This window comes from Nicotiana attenuata, chromosome 8, assembly GCF_001879085.1.
Source record: "Nicotiana attenuata strain UT chromosome 8, NIATTr2, whole genome shotgun sequence".
NCBI classification, from domain to species: Eukaryota; Viridiplantae; Streptophyta; class Magnoliopsida; order Solanales; family Solanaceae; genus Nicotiana; species Nicotiana attenuata.
Window position 1 is genome coordinate 18,994,860 of NC_031996.1, and position 19,035 is coordinate 19,013,894.

The 19,035-nt window shown below is 43.3% G+C and overlaps 1 protein-coding gene across 1 annotated transcript in view; it reads left to right on the forward strand.

Annotated features, from left to right (window-relative positions):
• LOC109231534 (uncharacterized protein K02A2.6-like) overlaps nucleotides 1-18,176 on the forward strand; it is a 61,235-nt gene extending 43,059 nt beyond the window's left edge. The window contains exon 10 of the mRNA XM_019397196.1: nucleotides 18,043-18,176. Coding sequence (XP_019252741.1) covers nucleotides 18,043-18,176 — 134 coding nt within the window. The remainder of the gene's footprint in view (nucleotides 1-18,042) is intronic.

The window sequence follows — 19,035 nt, forward strand, 5'->3', positions numbered from 1 at the left end:
TCGCCTCACACTCCTCCGACCATCTGAACTGGTGCACCCTTCTGGGTCAACCTGGTCATCGGGGCTGCAATAGATGAAAACCCCTCCACAAACCGACGGTAGTAGCTTGCTAACCCCAAGAAACTCCGAATCTCCGTAGCTGATGCTGGCCTAGGCCAGTTCTTGACTGCCTCTATCTTCTTCGGGTCCACCTGAATACCCTCAGCGGATACAACGTGACCTAGAAATGCTACTGAACTCAGCCAGAACTCACACTTGGAGAACTTGGCATATAACTGACTATCCCTTAGAGTCTGAAGAACCACTCTAAGGTGCTGCTCGTGCTCCTCCTGGCTGCGGGAGTACACCAAAATATTATCAATAAAGACTATCACGAACATGTCCAAATATGGCCTGAACACTCGGTTCATCAACTCCATGAATGCTGCTGGGGCATTGGTCAACCCAAACGACATGACCAAGAACTCGTAATGACCGTACCGAGTACGGAAAGCTGTCTTAGGGACATCGGATGCCCTAATCCTCAACTGGTGGTAGCCAGATCTCAAGTCAATCTTGGAAAATACCCTGGCACCTTGAAGCTGGTCGAACAAATCATCAATCCTCGGCAGTGGATACTTATTCTTAATTGTTACCTTATTTAATTGCCGGTAATCTATACACATCCGCATCGAACCATCCTTCTTCTTGACGAATAACACTAGCACGCCCCAAGGCGAAACACTGGGTCTAATGAAACCCTTAACTAACAGATCCTGCAATTGGTCCTTTAACTCCTTCAGCTCCAGCGGAGCCATACGATATGGCGGAATAGAAATGGGCTGGGTGCCTGGAGCCAAATCAATACAGAAATCGATATCTCTATCGGGCGGCATACTCGGCAGGTCCGAAGGAAAAACATCGGGAAACTCCCGGACAATAGGCACAAAATCTATGGGAGGAACCTCAGCACTGGAATCAAGAACATAGGCCAAATAAGCCAGACACCCCTTCTCGACCATACGTCGAGCCTTTACATACGATATGACACTACGAATAGAATGACCTGGAGTCCCCCTCCACTCTAAGCGAGGCATACCCGGTAAGGCTAAAGTCACGGTCTTGGCATGGCAGTCCAAGATAGCGTGATAGGGTGATAACCAATCCATACCAAGAATGATATCAAAGTCAACCATATCTAAGAGCAACAAGTCTACACAGGTCTCAAGACCCCCAATCACTACAACACACGAACGATGGACTCGGTCGACCACGATAGAGTCACCCACCAGTGTAGACACATATACCGGAATACCCAAGGCATCACTAGGCATGACCAAGCATGGTGCGAAATAAGATGAAACATATGAATACCTATATCCTGGATCAAATAGTACTGAAGCATCTCGATCACAAACCAAAACCGTACCTGTGATCACCGCATCTGAGGCCTCTGCCTCGGGCCTAGCCTGGAGTGCATAGCAACGGGGCTGGGCCCCACTACCCTGAACTGTATCCCTAGGTCGATCCGCTGCTAGCTGACCTCTGCCCCTGGCGGTCTGAGCTCCACCTCTATGTCCTCTACCTCCACTTCTATGGCCTCTACCTCCACCTCTAGTTGGCTGTGGAGCATTCGGTGCCTGAATCATAGGACGGGGACCCTGCTGCTGCGACTGAGTACCCCTCAATCTCGGGCAAGCTCTCCTGATGTGACCATACTCACCACACTCATAACACCCCTCTGAACGCTGTGGCTGGCCCTAGCGACCTGAATGACCTCCACGGAAACTCTGAAGTGGCGGTGCGCTGATGGGAGCTGACGGTACACTGAGGGACTGCTGATCAGAATAATGCCCACGGTAACCACGATCACTTAGGCCACCCTGAGAAACCTGGAGGGCTGACCCCTATCATAAGAATCCCTGCCTCCAGCTGAGGCACCACTGAAACGACCTGAGTGACGGGGTCTCTTGTCTGCTCTATGGCTACCCCCCTGTGCCAGAACCATCTCAACTCGGCGGGCCACATTGGCCGCCTCCTGAAAGCTGATCTCACTACCAGCCTCCCTATCCATCTGGAGACGAATCGGCTGAATCAAACCATCAATAAATCTCCTCACCCTCTCCCTCTCAGTGGGGAGTATGACAAGAGCATGGCGAGCTAGATCGATAAACTGGGTCTCATACTGAGTGACTGTCATAGAGCCCCGCTGGAGACGCTCGAACTGCCTGCGAAGAGCCTCTCGCTGGGTAATTGGGAGAAACTTCTCCAAAAACAACTCTGCAAACTGATCCCATCTCAATGCTGGCGACCCCGCTGGTCTGGCTAAACAGAAATCCCTCCACCAAGTCTTGGCGGACCCAGATAAACGGAATGCAGCAAAATCAACTCCATTAGACTCCACAATGCCCATGTTCCGAAGAACCTCGTGGCAGCTATATAAGAAATCCTGGGGGTCCTCTGAAGAAGCACAGCTGAAAGTGGTGATGAAGAGCTTGGTGAACCTATCCAGTCTCCACAAAGCATCTGCGGACATAGCCGCTCCATCGCCGGTCTGAGTCACAATACCTAGCTGAGCTGCCATAGCTGGCTGAACCACTGGAACCTGAGCCTGCGGAGCTACCTGCTCCGGAGTATGTGTAGCAGGAGTCTGAGCTCCTCCTCCAGCCTGAGAAGTGGCTGGTGCTACTGGAAGCAAACCCGCTCTAGTGATGCACTCCACAAAGCCTACCAATCTGACCAAAGCGTCCTGAAGAACTGGGGTGGCTATAAACCCCTCTGGGACTTGAGCTGGGCCAACTGGCGCTGCTGGGACTGGGGCAGGAACCTCCTCGTCAAAATCGACCTGAGGCTCCGCCGCTGGTGCTGCTGCTCGGGGCTGAGCTCTGCCCCTACCTCGGCCTCTAGCACGGCCTCGTCCTCTGCCGCTAGCGGGAGCTGCCTGCGGCTCGGACTGCTGGTCTGAAGATGAGGAAGCGCGTGTTCTCGCCATTCTGCGAGGAAACAGAGTAGAAGTTCAATTAGCATTGAGAAACCAAACCGCACGACAAGAAAGAACAAAGGAGAGATTTTTCCTATCCTTTACAAGGTGTTTACAACGCATAGAAACCATCAATTAAGCATGGAAGGCATGACAATATCCAAACAGTCTACATACAAGGACTCACGGTCATGCTAGACACTGATGTATAGGAACTCGTCACCATGCCTATACATCGTACTTGATCATTTAACAATTAGCAAACAAGACTCGACTCCTATTCCCTCAAGCTAGGGTTAAACCAAACACTTACCTCAACTTCCACGGCCAATACAATCCTCCACAATCGCTTTCCCTCTCGAATTCGGCTCCAACTCAACCAAATCTATGCAATAAGGACTTCATGATATCAATATGTTCTAAGCAAATCAAACCCAATGACTAATTATAGCCTTTTTCATCAATTTACCCCAAAAGGTCAAAAATGCCCCCGGGCCCACATGGTCAAAACCTGAGGTTCGAACCAAAACCCGTTTACCCATTCCCCCATGAACTCAAATATGTAAGTTATTTTGGAATCGGACCTCGAATTGAGGTCCAAAACCCCCAATTTTAGAAAACCTAGGTTCTACGCTAAATTCCCAATTTCCCCATTAAAATCTTTGTTTTGAAGCTGAAATTATGTTTAAGGATGTTAAGGAGTTTAGAAAATCAGTTAGAAATCACTTACCAATCGTTTTGAAGAAGTGGAATCGTTTGGAAAATCGCCTCTTATGTTTTGGGTTTTGAAAAAGTGAAAAATGACTGAAAATCCCGACTTTATATATTATGCTGAAGACCCGGTGCGGACCACACAAAAATGTCCCACGGCCGCGCCGAGGAAGAGTGGGAAAACCACTCTCTGAACCTACCCAGCACGGACCGCGCTGATTAGTCACGCGGCCGTGCTGGTCGACTTGAACCATTGGTCCTCTGAACCTAGCCACGCGTACTACGTAAGAATGCACCGCGGCCGTGCGGCTTCCAGCGCGGACCGTGCGGAAATGACCGCGGCCGCGCTGGGGGCCTGCAACACCTGAACCTGCAACCATCTGATATTTCTAGCCTAAGACCTCCCGGGACCTACTCAAAACTCACCTGAGCCCTCGGGGCTCCAAACCGAACATACATATAAACTCAAAAATATCCTACGGACTCATCCATGCGATCAAATCGCCAAAACAACATCATAATCATCAAATTAGGCCTCAAGACCCAGGATTTCCTTGCAATTTTCATAAAACATCAAGTTTAGAGTTTTTAGTCCAAAACACGTCAAACGACGTCCAAATTCAACCAAACTTTACAGAAAGTACTTAAGCCGTATATAAGACTTGTACCGAGCGTCGGAACCAAAATACGAGCCCGATACCACAGTCTTTTAATCAAATTTCATTTTCAATTTCCTTAATTATTTTCAGAAAACAATTTCACACAAAAATTTATTTCTCGGGCTTGGGACCTCGGAATTTGATTCCGGGCATACGCCCAAGTCCCATATTTTCCTACGGATCTTCCGAGACCGTCAAATCACGGGTCCGGTTCCGTTTGCAGAAAACGTTGACCGAAGTCAAACTTAATCAATTAAATACCAAGATTTAACAATTTTTCTCACAAATTTCATATTTAAACTTTTCCGGCTACGCGCCCGGACTGCGCACACAACTCCAGGCAACCCCAAATGAGGTTTCCAGGGCCTCAGAAGTACAAAGGGAGTAGGAATACAGGTGATGACCCTTTTGGGTCGTCACAGGTTACGAGTTCCTTATTCTGTTGCTGTGAATTTTAAATTGTTCTTTATGTTTTTCTCTTAAATTACTGTTGGTAAATGATACTCCCCCGCAGCATGTCCCTCTCTCATCTTTACTTGTTTATTTCTGTTTATTTTTTGCTGCATATTACATAACTGCAACGGTTTATTTGGTAGTCTGGTCCTAGCCTCGTCACTACTTCGCCGGGGTTAGGCCAGGCACTTACCAGCACATGGGGTCGGTTGTGCTGATACTACACTCTGCACTATGTGCAGATCCCAGAGCGGCAGCTTTTGGACCATAGCTTTGGGTGGCTGCCTTCAGTCCAGTCAGAGATCCCGAGGTAGTCCTGTAGGCGTCCGCAGGCCCCGACGTTCTCCTCTATCTTTATATTCTATTTTCATTTACTTCAGAGACACCGGTTCCGGGTAGACGGTCCGTGATATTGTGACACCGGTTCCGGGTAGAGATGTACTTGGTATTGTCGTACTTGTTTTTGGCTAAGTTATCAGATTACGTCTTCCGCATGTATTTAATTATTGTTAGTATTTCACTGTTGATCGCATGTTGATTTAAACAGTTAAAAAGGGCTAACCAAAAGAGTTAGTGAATCTATAAGACTCAGCTTGCCTAGCTTTCACGAGTAGGCGCCATCACGACTCCCGAGGGCGGGACATCCGGGTCGTGACAAGTTGGTATCAGAGCTCTAGGTTACATAGGTCTCACAATTTACGGACAAGCTTAGTAGGGTCTGAGGGATCGGTACGGAGACGTCTGTATTTATCCCCCAGAGGCTAATGAGTTAGGAAAAAACTTCACATTTATTCTTTCCTGTCGTGCGGTTTGGTTTCTCAATGCTAATTGAATCTCTACTCTGTTCTTTCGCAGATGGCGAGAACACGTACTTCCTCATCCACCGATCAGCAGCCCGAGCCCCCAGCATCAGCTCCCGCGAGGGGCAGAGGGCGAGGCCGAGGTCGTGCTAGAGGCCGAGATAGGGGCAGAGCTCAGCCCACAGTAGTAGCACCAGTGGCGGGGCCTCAGGTTGACTTTGATGATGAGGTTCCGGCCCATACAGTTCCGGTGGGCCCAGCTCAGGTCCCGGAGGGGTTTATTGCTACCCCAGTACTCCAGGATGCTCTGGTCCATCTAGTGGGCCTTATGGAGAGTGTCACCCGGGCAGGCTTGCTTCCTGTAGCACCAGCCGTCTCTCAGGCTGGAGGAGGAGCCCAGACTCCTGCTACTCGCACTCCATAGCAGATGGCTCCCCAGTTTCAGACTCCAGCATCTCAGCCAGTTGGATCAGTTTAGCCGGGTGTGGTAGCTCAGACTGGTGATGGAGCAGCTATGTCTGTCGATGCCTTGTGGAGATTGGACATGTTCACCAAGCTCTTCACTACTACTTTCAGCGGTGCATCTTCTGAGGATCCCCAGGATTATCTAGACAGTTTTCATAGGGTTCTCAGGAACATGTGGATAGTGGAGACCAATAGGGTCGACTTTGCTACTTTCCGCTTGTCTGGATCCGCCAAGACTTAGTGGAGAGATTATTATTTGGCTAGACCAGCCGGATCACCAGCTTTGACTTGGGAGCAGTTTACTCAGCTATTTCTGGAGAAGTTTCTCCCTATCACTCAGAGAGAGATCTATCGGAGGCAGTTTGAGCTTCTCCAGCAGGGTTCTATGACCGTTACTCAGTATGAGACAAGATTCATCGACTTGGCCCGTCATGCTCTTATCATACTTCCCACCGAGAGAGAGAGGGTGAGTAGGTTCATTGAGGGACTTATTTAGCCGATTCGACTTCAGATGGCTAAGGAGATAGGGAGTGAGATTTCTTTTCAGGAGGCGGCCAATGTGGCCAGGAGAGTGGAGATGGTTCTGTCGCAGGGAGGTGGTCGGGGGTCTGACAAGAGGCCTCGTCATTCAGGCAGATTCAGTCGAGCCTCGTCTGGAGGCAGGGATTCGTATGGTAGAGGCCATCCTCCTAGGCCTTTTCAGTCAGCACTTCAGGTTTCTCACGACGCTTTAGGTGACCGTGGTTCTCATATGCAGTATTCTGATCAGCAGTCCTACATTGCACCACCAACTCCTATCAGTGTACCGCCGCTCCAGAGTTTTTGGGGTGGTCATTCAGGTCGCCAGGGTCAGTCTCAGTTTCCTCAGCCGCAACACTCAGGTGGATGCTTTGAGTGTGGTGAGTATGGTCATATCCGGAGGGCTTGTCCGAGATTAGTGGGTATTCAATCGCAGCAGCAGGGTTCCCGTGCTATGGTTTAGGCACCAGGTGTTCCACCACCCGCTCCGCCAGCTATAGGGGGGGGGTAGAGGTGCTAGAGGTGGAGGTAGAGGTATTAGAGGTGGAGGTTAGGCAGCTAGAGGTGGAGGACAGCCAGCAGCAGGCCATCCCCGAGATGTAGTTCAGGGCGGTGGGGCCCAGCCCCGATGTTATGCTCTTTTAGCCAGGCCTGAGGCTGAGGCTTCCGATGTAGTTATCACATGTATTGTTATGGTTTGTAGCAGAGATGCTTCAGTTTTATTTGATCCAGGGTCTACATACTCCTATCTGTCATCTTATTTTGCACCGTATCTGGTCATGCCTAGTGATTCCTTGAGTGCCCCTGTATATGTGTCTACACCAGTGGGTGATTCTATTGTGGTAGATCGAGTACATCGTTCGTGTATAGTTGTGATTGGGGGTCTTGAGACTCGTGTAGATTTGTTATTTCTGGACATGGTTGTCATATTGGGGATGGACTGGTTACCACCTTACCACGCTATCTTGGACTGTCATGCCAAGACTATGACCTTAGCTTTCCCGGGTTTACCTCGTTTAGAGTGGAGAGGGACTCCTGGTCATTCTACCCGTAGTGTCTCTCTTATGTGAAGGCTCGGCGTACGATCGAAAAGGGGTGCTTGGCCTATTTGGCATATATTCGTGATTCTAGTGCCGAGGTTCCTTCTATTGATTCTGTGCTTGTTGTTCGTCAGTTCCCTGAGGTATTTCCTTCAAACCTTCCGGGTATGCCACCCGACAGGGATATTGACCTCTGCATTGATTTGGCTCCGGGCACTCAGCCCATTTCTATTCTGCCGTATCGTATGGCCCTGCCTGAGTTGAAAGAGTTGAAGGAGCAGTTGCAAGACTTGCTCGAAAAAGGTTTCATTAGACCTAGTGCTTCACCTTGGGGTGCGCCGGTGTTGTTTGTTAAGATGAAGGATGGATTGATGCGAATGTGTATAGATTACCGGCGGTTGAACAAGGTTACAATGAAAAATAAGTATCCACTGCCGAGGATTGATAATTTGTTCGACCAGCTTCAGGGTGCCCAAGTGTTTTCTAAGATCGACTTGAGATCCGGCTACCATCAGTTGAGGATTAGGGCATCCGATGTCCCTAAGACAACTTTCCGCACTCGGTACGGGCATTATGAGTTCTTGGTGATGTCATTCGGATTGACAAATGCCCCAGCAGCTTTTGTGGATTTGATGAACCGAGTGTTCAGGCCTTACTTGGATTCGTTCGTGATAGTCTTCATTGATGATATTTTGATCTATTCCCGCAGCCGGGAGGAGCACGAGCAGCATCTTAGAGTGCTTCTTCAAACTTTGAGGGATAGTCAGTTGTATGCCAAGTTTTCGAAGTGTGAGTTCTGGTTGTGTTCGGTTGCGTTCTTGGGTCATGTTGTATCAGCAGAGAGTATTCAAGTTGATCCGAAGAAGATAGAGGCAGTCAAGAACTGGCCTAGACCAGTATCAGCTACAGAGATTCGGAGTTTCTTGGGTCTGGCAGGCTACTATCATTGGTTTGTGGAGGGATTTTCGTCTATTTCAGCCCCGATGACCAGGTTGACCCAGAAAGGTGCCCAGTTCAGGTGGTCGGACGAGTGTGAGGCGAGCTTTCAAAAGCTCAAGACAGCTTTGACTACGGCACCAGTGTTGGTTTTGCCCACAGGTTCAGGGCCATATACCGTTTATTGTGATGCATCTCGTATTGGACTTGGTGCGGTGTTGATGCAGGATGGCAATGTCATTGCCTATGCCTCGCGGCAATTGAAGATTCATGAGAAGAACTATCCAGTTCGTGATTTGGAGTTAGCAGCCATTGTTCACGCGTTGAAGATTTGGAGGCATTATCTGTATGGCGTGGCATGTGAGGTGTTCACAAATCATAAGAGTCTGCAGTACTTGTTCAAGCAGAAGGAGCTAAACTTGAGGCAGAGAAGGTGGTTGGAGCTGTTGAAAGACTATGATATCACCATCTTATATCATTCGGGAAAGGCCAATGTGGTGGCCGATGTTTTTAGTAGGAAGTCAGCCAATATGGGTAGTCTTGCTTATATTTCGGTCGGTGAGAGGCCGCTTGCTCTGGATGTTCAGGCTTTGGCCAATCAGTTCGTGAGGTTGGATGTTTCTGAGCCCAGCTGTGTGTTAGCTTGCATAGTCGCTCGTTCTTCTTTATTGGAGCGTATCCGAGATCGGCAGTATGATGATCCCCATTAGTGTGTCCTTAGAGACACGGTGCAGCACGGAGGTGCCAAGCATGTTACCTTAGGAGATGATGGAGTTTTGAGATTGCAGGGTCGGGTTTGTGTGCCTAATGTGGATGAACTCCAAGAGTTGATTTTAGAGGAGGCCCATAGTTCCCGGTACTCTATTCATCCGAGCGCCGCTAAGATGTATCAGGATTTGCGGCAGCATTATTGGTGGCAGAGAATGAAGAAGGATATTGTTGCACATGTGGCTCGGTGTTTGAACTGTCAGCAGGTTAAGTACAAGCATCAGAGGCCCGGTGGTTTGTTTCAGGAGATTGAGATTCCTGAGTGGAAGTGGGAGAGTATCACTATGGACTTTGTTGTTGGACTCCCACGGACTCAGAGGAAGTTCGATGCAATGTGGGTTATTGTTGATAGGCTGACCAAGTCAGCACATTTCATTCCTGTGGCAGTCTCCTATTCTTTCGAGAGATTAGTTGAGATCTACATCCGAGAGATTGTTCGTCTTCATGGTGTGCCCGTGTCTATCATTTCGGATCGAGGTACGCATTTTAACTCACATTTCTAGAGAGCAGTTCAGCGAGAGTTGGGCACACGGGTTGAGTTGAGCACAACGTTTCATCCACAGACGGATGGGCAGTCCGAGCGGACCATTCAGATTTTGGAGGATATGCTCCGAGCTTGTGTCATTGACTTTGGAGGCTTGTGGGATCAGTTTTTGCCTTTAGCAGAGTTTGTCTACAACAACAGCTATCATTCGAGTATTCAGATGGCTCCTTATGAGGCCTTGTATGGTAGGCAGTGTCGGTCGCCGATTGGATGGTTTGAGCCGGGAAAGGCTCGGTTGTTGGGTACAGATCTAGTACAGGATGCCTTGGACATGGTCAGGATCATTCAGGATAGACTTCGCACTGCTCAGTCTAGGAAAAAGAGTTATGCCGACCGTAAGGTTCGTGATTTGGCATTCATGGTCGCTGAGCGGGTATTGCTTCGGGTGTCGCCTATGAAGGGCGTGATGAGATTTAGGAAGAGGGGCAAGCTTAGCCCTAGGTTCATTGGCCCGTTTGAGATTCTTGATCGAGTGGGAGGGGTGGCTTACAGACTTGCGTTGCCGCCGAGCTTATCAACCGTGCATCCAGTGTTTCATGTGTCCATGCTTCCGGAGTATCACGACGATCCATCCCACGTGTTAGATTTTAGCACTGTCCAGTTGGACAAGGAGTTGTCTTATGAGGAGGAGCCGATAACTATTCTAGACCGGCAGGTTCGTCAGTTGAGATCGAAGAGTTTTCCTTCTGTTTGTGTTCAGTGGAGAGGTCAACCTACTGAGGTATCGACCTGGGAGTCCGAGTCCGATATGCGGAGCCGTTATTCCCATCTTTTCCCCGACTCAGGTACTTCCTTCTTATGTCCGTTCGAGGACGAACGGTTATTTTAGAGGTGGAGAATGTGATGACCCAAAAGGGTCATCACTTGTTTTAGAAATAAATTCTATGTTCCGAGGCCTTAAAAACCTCTTTTTGCATCACCTCGATTTGCGTGCGCAGTCCGGGCACATAGCCGGAAAGCCGTTATGTGAAAATCTGTGAAAAATGATGAATTTTGACTTTAAAATGAATTTAAGCTGACTTCGGTCAACATTTTGGGTAAACGGACCCGGACCCGTGATTTGACGGTCCCGGAGGGTCCGTAGGAATATGGGACTTGGGCGTATGCCCGGAATCAAATTCCGAGGTCCCAAGCCCGAGAAATGAATTTTTAAAGAAAATTATTTTCTGGAATAATTATGAGTTTTTGAAAATGAAATGTGTTTAAAATTTGATGGTATCGGGCCCGTATTTTGGTTCCGGAGCCCGGTACAGGTCTTATATGTGGTGTAAGTCGAGTCTATGATATTTGGTAAGAAACGGACTTGAAATGACATGAATCGGACCGTATTTGAGAAAATTGGAAAATTTGAAGTTCTTAAGTGATTTCATGATTTTGATGCTAAATTCATAGTTGTTGATGTTATTTTGGTGATTTGATTGCACGAGTAAGTCCGTAGGGTGTTTTTGAGGTAGTGTACATGTTTGGTTTGGAGCCCCGAGGGCTCGGGTGAGTTTCGGATAGGCGTCGGAAGGTTTTTGAACTTAGGAAAATTGCAGAAACTGGTGTTTGCTGGTGTCCAGGTCCTTGTGCTATGCGATCGCATAGGTATGTTCGCGATCGCATAGTGTAATTTCAGGGGGGCCCTATTTTGTTCTATGCGATCTCACAGCTTCTTCCGTGATCGCGTAGAGTAAATTCTGGGGGGTCACCAGTTGTTCTATGCGATTGCATTGCATCTTCCGCTATCGCAATGGGTTAAACCAAGCCTAGGAAGGGAACCATCTTTTTCTCTATGCGATCGCACTCCCTAGTCCGCGATCGCGATGCCCAATCCCCCTTACCCTATGGGATCGCATACCCTTGTTCGTGATCGCATAGACCAATTTTTGCCCAGTCTTTTAAACAGTAACAGAACATACGGGATTTAACACAAAATTTCATAACTTCTTCTTCCAAACTCCAAATTGGGCGATTTTTGAAAGAGAACTTCACCACAAGTTCATAGGTATGTAATCTTAGACTCATTTCCTTCAGCTTCTATTAACACCCATTAGATTTCTAGGCCTAAATCATGTTCTTAAGGGTAGAAAATTAGGGATTTGGGTAGAGTTAGGGCTTTTTGTATAAATGGAATTTAGACCTCGTTTTGGGGTCTGATTTTAAAACTAATTACATATTCGGGCTCGTGGGTGAATGGGTGATCGGGTTTTGGTCCGAACCTCGATTTTTGACCAAGCGGGCCCGGGGTCGATTTTTGACTTTTTGGGAAGAATGATAGGAAATATATAATTAAGCTTTGGAATCGAATTGTTTAGCGTTTATTGATGTTATTAAGTTGATTATGTCTAGATACAATTGATTTGGAGCCAAATTCAAAAGGGAAAGCGGTGTTTGAGGCTTGAATTGGCCGTGGAAGTTCGAGGTAAGTGTTTGGTCTAACCTTAGCTTGAGGGATTAGGAGCTGTGTCCTATTTGCTACGTGTTACTTGTTGAGTACGACGTATAGGCATGGTGACGAGTATCTATATGGTGTCAAGCATGGCCGTGAGTCTTAAACTGAAATTGTTGTGTTCTTAATAAATACTACGAATGCCTAAGTTGTTGATTCTATGTGTTGAGCAAGGATTATGATTATTCTCGTGGAAATTACTTATGATTGAGTATTGGTGCTAGTTGAGGAAGTTAGATGTTGGAGCAAGTTTGGTTATAGCTGATTTTCCCTTGCCGGGACGTATTTACTTATACCGTCGATTCCCTTGCCAGGATAGTGTTGTTTCTTTATTGATCCCTTGCCGGGACTCTCTGTGTGATTGGTATTGAACTGTATATGTGGATCGGGTTGCACGCCGCAATAATATTATATTTGGATCGGGTTGCACGCCGCAGCTACTTTATGTTTGGATCGGGTTCCACGCCGCAACAATAATATAATTGGATCGGGTTATACACCGCAACAATAATATAATTGGATCGGGTTGCACTCTGCAACAGTGATAAATGATATGGATCGGGTTGCACGGCGCAACAGTATTTTTTTATGATTTGGATCGGGTTGCGCACTGCAACAATAGATAATAAAAGTACTTGTTGATTGGTTACGAGTTCCTTATTCTATTGCTGTGAATTTTAAATTGTTCTTTATGTTTTTCTCTTAAATTACTGTTGGTAAATGATACTCCCCCGCAGCATGTCCCCCTCCCATCTTTACTTTAGTGTAATTTTTTCAATATACGCTTAAGTTTAATTTTTTCAATTCAAACTTCATGATTTCTACTTTAGTCTAATTCAAACTTAAAGTACACTATGTTTTGAAGTTCAAACTGTGTAGTTCAAACTTTAGGCTAGTGTCCTAAAATTCATTTATTATGGTTTTAACTTTAGGGTATTGGAGAAAGAGAAAGAATAAGGAGAATAAAAAGAAGCGATAGTAGTATTGACCAATTTTAAGTAATCTCTAACGATTTGGTAACTAAAACAATGCATATGTTCATGAAATTGTATCTGTAAGTTTGTATTATGTAATTCAAACGTCAATTAGTACTCCTGTACGAATTTAGACGGAGCTTATGCACAGTGGCGGAGGCAGGATCTCCACGAAGGGGGTTCAAAAATTTTTTTTGTAGCTAGTGGGAATTGAACCCATGATCTTATGTAGATTTTGAACCCCCTTGACCACTAAACTACACTTTTGGATTGTGTTAAGGGTGTTCAAAACTTAATATATAGAGGTAAAAAATAGATTTTGCCTTATATATACAGTGTAATTTTTCGGCGAAGGGTGTTCGGGTGAACACCCTTGCGCCCCCCTAAATCCGCCCCTGCTTATGCAATTTGAGAGCCATGCTTTTAAGTGGGAAGTGTGCACAAGAAGCAAGAAGGAGAAGAAGAAGAATCGAAGCGGGCAGTGTCCTTTTAAGTGCTGGCTAAACTTTAAATAATTTTCAAATCTTGATTACACCTTAAATAGTGGCCCAAAATATGCATGGCAACTGGTGCACTTAGCCCAAAGCTTGAAAGTGTGTTTGGGGGGGGGGGGAGGGGGGGGAGGGAGGGGGAGGGGGAAGTACACAAATAGCCTTTGAGTGGATAGTCTTTTAATTTTGTCGCTGGTTGCCCTATGGGCGGAACTTCAAGTTTAACAAGTGTTGCCCCTTACTTGTCCCATGAAGAACACTTTTAACTTTTGACTAGAGCCTTTAATATGGCTTAGCCCATTGGGCCGGACCAATCCAATCCGTGATTTAATAGGTTTGGGCAAAGATATTCGGAATCCATTTAAAATGAAGCTTTTAAGCCCGATCAAAGTAAGCCCGTGACCCATGAGGCTTGATCAAGGCTGGACTGGACCGACTAGTGGGCTTAACAAACATACTTAACTAAAATATAAATAAAGCATATAAAAAAAATATAGGAAACTAAAAATAGCAAGAATAGTAGTTCAAACTCAAATTCCTAATAATTTTTATGTGTTTAAATACTTTCTGTTCTTTAAATTTTAATTATTTCATAATATTTAACAGATTACCATTACACTTACATATAAATTAAGATGGAAATGAAGATGTTAAGACATATTTGTTACACAAGAGGACTCAAATGTGCTTGATGAAGATGATTTTTTAGTGTTGGATATGTCATGAGGATTCAAATGTGCTTGCTAACTCTATATACTTCTCCGTCAAAGTCTTTATGTACCAACATCCAACTCTCAACCTGGAGGCATCCTTACCACCCCTACCCCTTGTCCCCACCTCCACCCCCTTGAGGACCCCCCTCTCCCCCGAGGACATGACCTTACCCTACCATCATTCAGTACAAACCACTGTAATCTAATACACACTAAGCAGGAACTACGACAGAAGCAGCAACGAACTAATAAACAAGGTAAACAGTCCGAAACTAAAAGGCACAGAAGTAGAGACATAACTAATGAACTAGGAATGATAGTAGCAGCAACGTATGTGAGACTAAATACCCTAAAAGATGCTAAAAAGGCCCGCAAGCAAATACAAGTGAGGTAAACAGATTAACCACAATTAGAGCACAACGACTAATAAAGAACACGCTAGGATCAAAGCAACATATGAATAGGATATCGAAAATGGAAAGTAATAAACAAGAACACACTAGAAACAAAACAATAAGTTTTAACATAATATATCATTGTTATTATATAAGAGAGGATAAGCAGGCACCTCTTGGTCAACATGCCTGCTTGGCATTTAGAGGGTATTTTGGTCATTTCAATTACAATGGAGTAATACGATTGGTCAAAAAAGAATCTTACTGTAGCTACTGTATAAACTTTTGAGTGATTTACCTAAACTACCCTTTGCTTATGTCATTGCTCATCACCCTTAAGATATGCATAGTTTTGGAAATGTAGGCCCATCTGACCATTTATTCTACATGCCATGCGTTTATAGTAGCATCTGAAGTTGCCACTTCCTATCACGTGGACCCTCTTTTAATGTTTCAAAGTTCCAACTTTCAACACATCTTACATTTACGAAATTGCCATTTCCTGGAGTATCAAATGGCTTATGTCATGTTAAATATATTACATATCAGCCTTTTTTTCCAGCTATATTCTAACCCAAAGTACATTAATTTTAATTTTCCTTCCTTTCTATGTGCACATTTTTGTATTACTTGTAGTCATTTTTGCAAAACTTTTGTGGATAAAAATATTGAATTAGTATTTTGATGTCCAAACCAATTACTCCTATCAGATTTTAATTTTGATTTTGGTTGGAGTAAAAAATTATTTCTTACAATAGATTGTAGAAAATTTATCAAAAATGAAATAAGATAGAAACCTAATACAATGGAAGTGATACAAGGTATTTATTGGAGGAAAAAAATTCCTTTTGTAAAAATAAATTACAGAAAATTTATCAAAAATAAAGCAACATACAGACCTAATACTCTAGACGTAATATAAGACTATTCCAAATGAAGTGAACATTTTTATTCAATAATTTATAATAGTAATAGAAGAAAAATGAATTATGCACATAATAGCGATATGAAAAAAAATGTAAAGTTATTGATGAGTAGGAAAAATCCAGTAGTTTATCGACGTGATTAACTTGGTGCAAATTTAGTGCAACATTGCCGGAGGTATTACTTTCTTTACAATGATATTAAGGATACATTTTCCAATTAAATAGAAGAATGACATTTATTATGCTAATAACTTTTATAAAAATTAAGCAAAAAACTAAAAACATTACAGAAGAATTAAGAGAAAAAAAAAAGAATTTAATTGGAATCCAAAAGCATTGATATATCTATAAAAATAAAAAATAAACAATAAACAATAAAAATATTAAACTACATGCCTTAACTTCAGGAAAAAGATATTTTTATTTAGTTGAAACACAAAAACAAATAATCACCTAGCTTGTAAAAATAATGAGTAAATCTTTATACTATCAATGTATATAACTTAAGAAAATTTTTTACTCTTGCTAATTATCTCAACTTAAACATAGTGTTATTGGGCCCATGCGCAGCATTGGCTATCCTTACTAGTGAAAGTAACAAAACAACAGATGTTAACGGAGTAAATCGAAAGCTGATTGTACAACAAATCTAATATTGTCCAAACGGTAAGATTATCTTGTTATATTTCATTTGTACTAAGAAGTACTAAAAAGGAAAAGAAAAGAAAATACTACTTAACATTGTTGGCTTTCCTTTTTTTTTTCCCACGGTTTATAAGGTTGTTAATCGCATATAACTTACCATGAAAACAAAATTAATAGCTAAATTTAAATCATATCCTATCCTTTTCGTTTTATGTGAGGTGTCCTGTTGAATTTGGAACTTTGAAATAAAAGGAAAAGATTTTAATATAAATTATTTATATGTACAGTACTAAAATCGCCTTTACCAACAATATTTTGAGAGATAGTACGCGCACATATCTTTTTATTTTATCTTTCAACTCTAATAAAAAATTTGCTTTTTATACTAAGTCGGCTCCAACAAGTCATGCCAAAATAGTAAGATAAGTGTGTGCTAGAGTTGGATAGTTTTCCAAAATAAAGAAGTATTAATTTTTGGACTAATTAAAGAAAAGGTATTTTGCAGAAAATGGATGCATGTAATTAAAATAAAGAATTACTACTATTTTGAAAGGAAGTCAAAATCGTGGATACGATAAATAATAAATAAATCTTAGTTTTCTCTTCTTGAACAGGATATTTTTTTGGTTATAACCATTCGACAAGTTTAATAAATACTACACTTATTAATAAAGATAAATTAGTAATGTTAGCGAGTAATACATGTATTGATTAGAGTAATATTAATTTATATTAAGTCCAAATATAAAAATAATTCAAAAATTACCACATAAGTTAATTATGTAAATATTGTTCATATAATAATACATTGATTTCTTCTTATATAGAATCTCTTCAGCAGGAAACATTGGACTAATTAAACGTCCAACTAGCTGTACAAAAGTTTATATAAATACTAGTTTGCTTATACTTCTTTCTTTTGCTTCAAGCATTCGATGTACGAAACTCAATGGTCTAATTAATTTGAATTTGCATCGAAGAAAGTTAATTATTGGAGATTTACTTAGCGCTTCTATTAAAAAACGTCATATTTAGAACTTGAATCCGAAATTTTAGCTGAGAATAAAAGAATCTTTGGCATTCCGTCCGGTGATATTTTCTTGATACATCAAACCCAGAAAACGACTAGCAAATGAAGCCAATTGAGAGATTGCTAGCCACTTGTGACAGTAGATCGAGACATGCACAAAGATCTTAAGCTGTAATGAGTGGCGGAGCAACATACATTAAAGGGTGTCAATTAATAGTTCTTCGTCGAAAATTATATTGTATGGCTAGGTAAAATATTAGTATTATTTACGTGTATATATATATATATATATATATATATATATATATATATATATATATATATATATATATTGACTTTGCTTGATTTTTTCGTAAATTTTTCTTTATATTTTGATTTTGTTAGTGAAAATTCTAATTCCCCTGTTAACCAGTAGTATATAGTCGTTAGAGAATGGAAACAAGAAGAAGCCCACATTTAGAGGAGTGATCGGAACCCTTAGCTAGGCACCATCAATATGTTTGGGGCCAAAAGCCACTAATAGTTGCAACTAGTAGTCTCATACTGTATTATCTGTTCTTGTTTGTCGTTTTCTGAATGACAGTGCTCCCCGAAACTGGAGAAACACGGGAGCTGCTAGTATCCATTAATCTTTCTGAAATTCAGAAAACAAAAAAGGCCTCTTTCCTTCAGTTGCTCTATTATATCAGTGGTGGCAAAATGGATAAAAGAAAATAATTATCCACCATATTATTCATTGAAAATGGGTTGGATAATTGATTTTTAAAAAACGGATTGAATATGGTGAATAACCATATTATCCATTTAGAAAATTGATAATTAATGGGTTTGACTTTTACATTCGTAAAGCCTCAAATTGGGGGTTCCTCTTAAGAATATCCGAGTTCCTGATCTTCGACTGGTGATACCCTGACCGGAGATCAATCTTGGAGAATACCCTCGCTCCCTGAAGCTGGTCAAATAAATCATCAATACGAGGTAGAGGATACTTGTTCTTGATTGTGACTCTGTTCAACTGCCTTTAATCAATGCACATCCTCATCGTGCCATCCTTCTTCTTCACAAATAGAACTGGCGCACCCCAAGGCGACACACTAGGCCGAATAAACCCTTTATCAAGGAGTTCCTGAAGCTGCTCCTTCAACTCCGCCGGTGCCATACGATACGATGGAATAGAAATTGGCTGAGTGCCCGGCACCAAATCAATACCAAAGTCGATATCCCTATCCGGTGGCATGCCCGGCAGGTTTGCAGGAAACACATCTGGAAAATCTCTCACAATCGGGACTGAATCAATACCAGGAGTCTCTGCACTGACATCCCTCACAAAAGCCAAGTAAGAAAGACAACCTTTCGTAACCATCCGCTGGGCCTTCAAAAAGGAGATCACCCTGTTGGGGGAAAAAATCAGTCGAACCTTGCCACTCAATCCGTGGCACACCCGGCATAGCCAACGTCACTATCTTAGCATGATAGTCCAAAATAGCACAACATGAAGATAACCAATCCATGCCTAATATCACGTCAAGCAAAGAAGGTCCACTCGGGTCTCCAAACCCCCAATAGTCACCACACA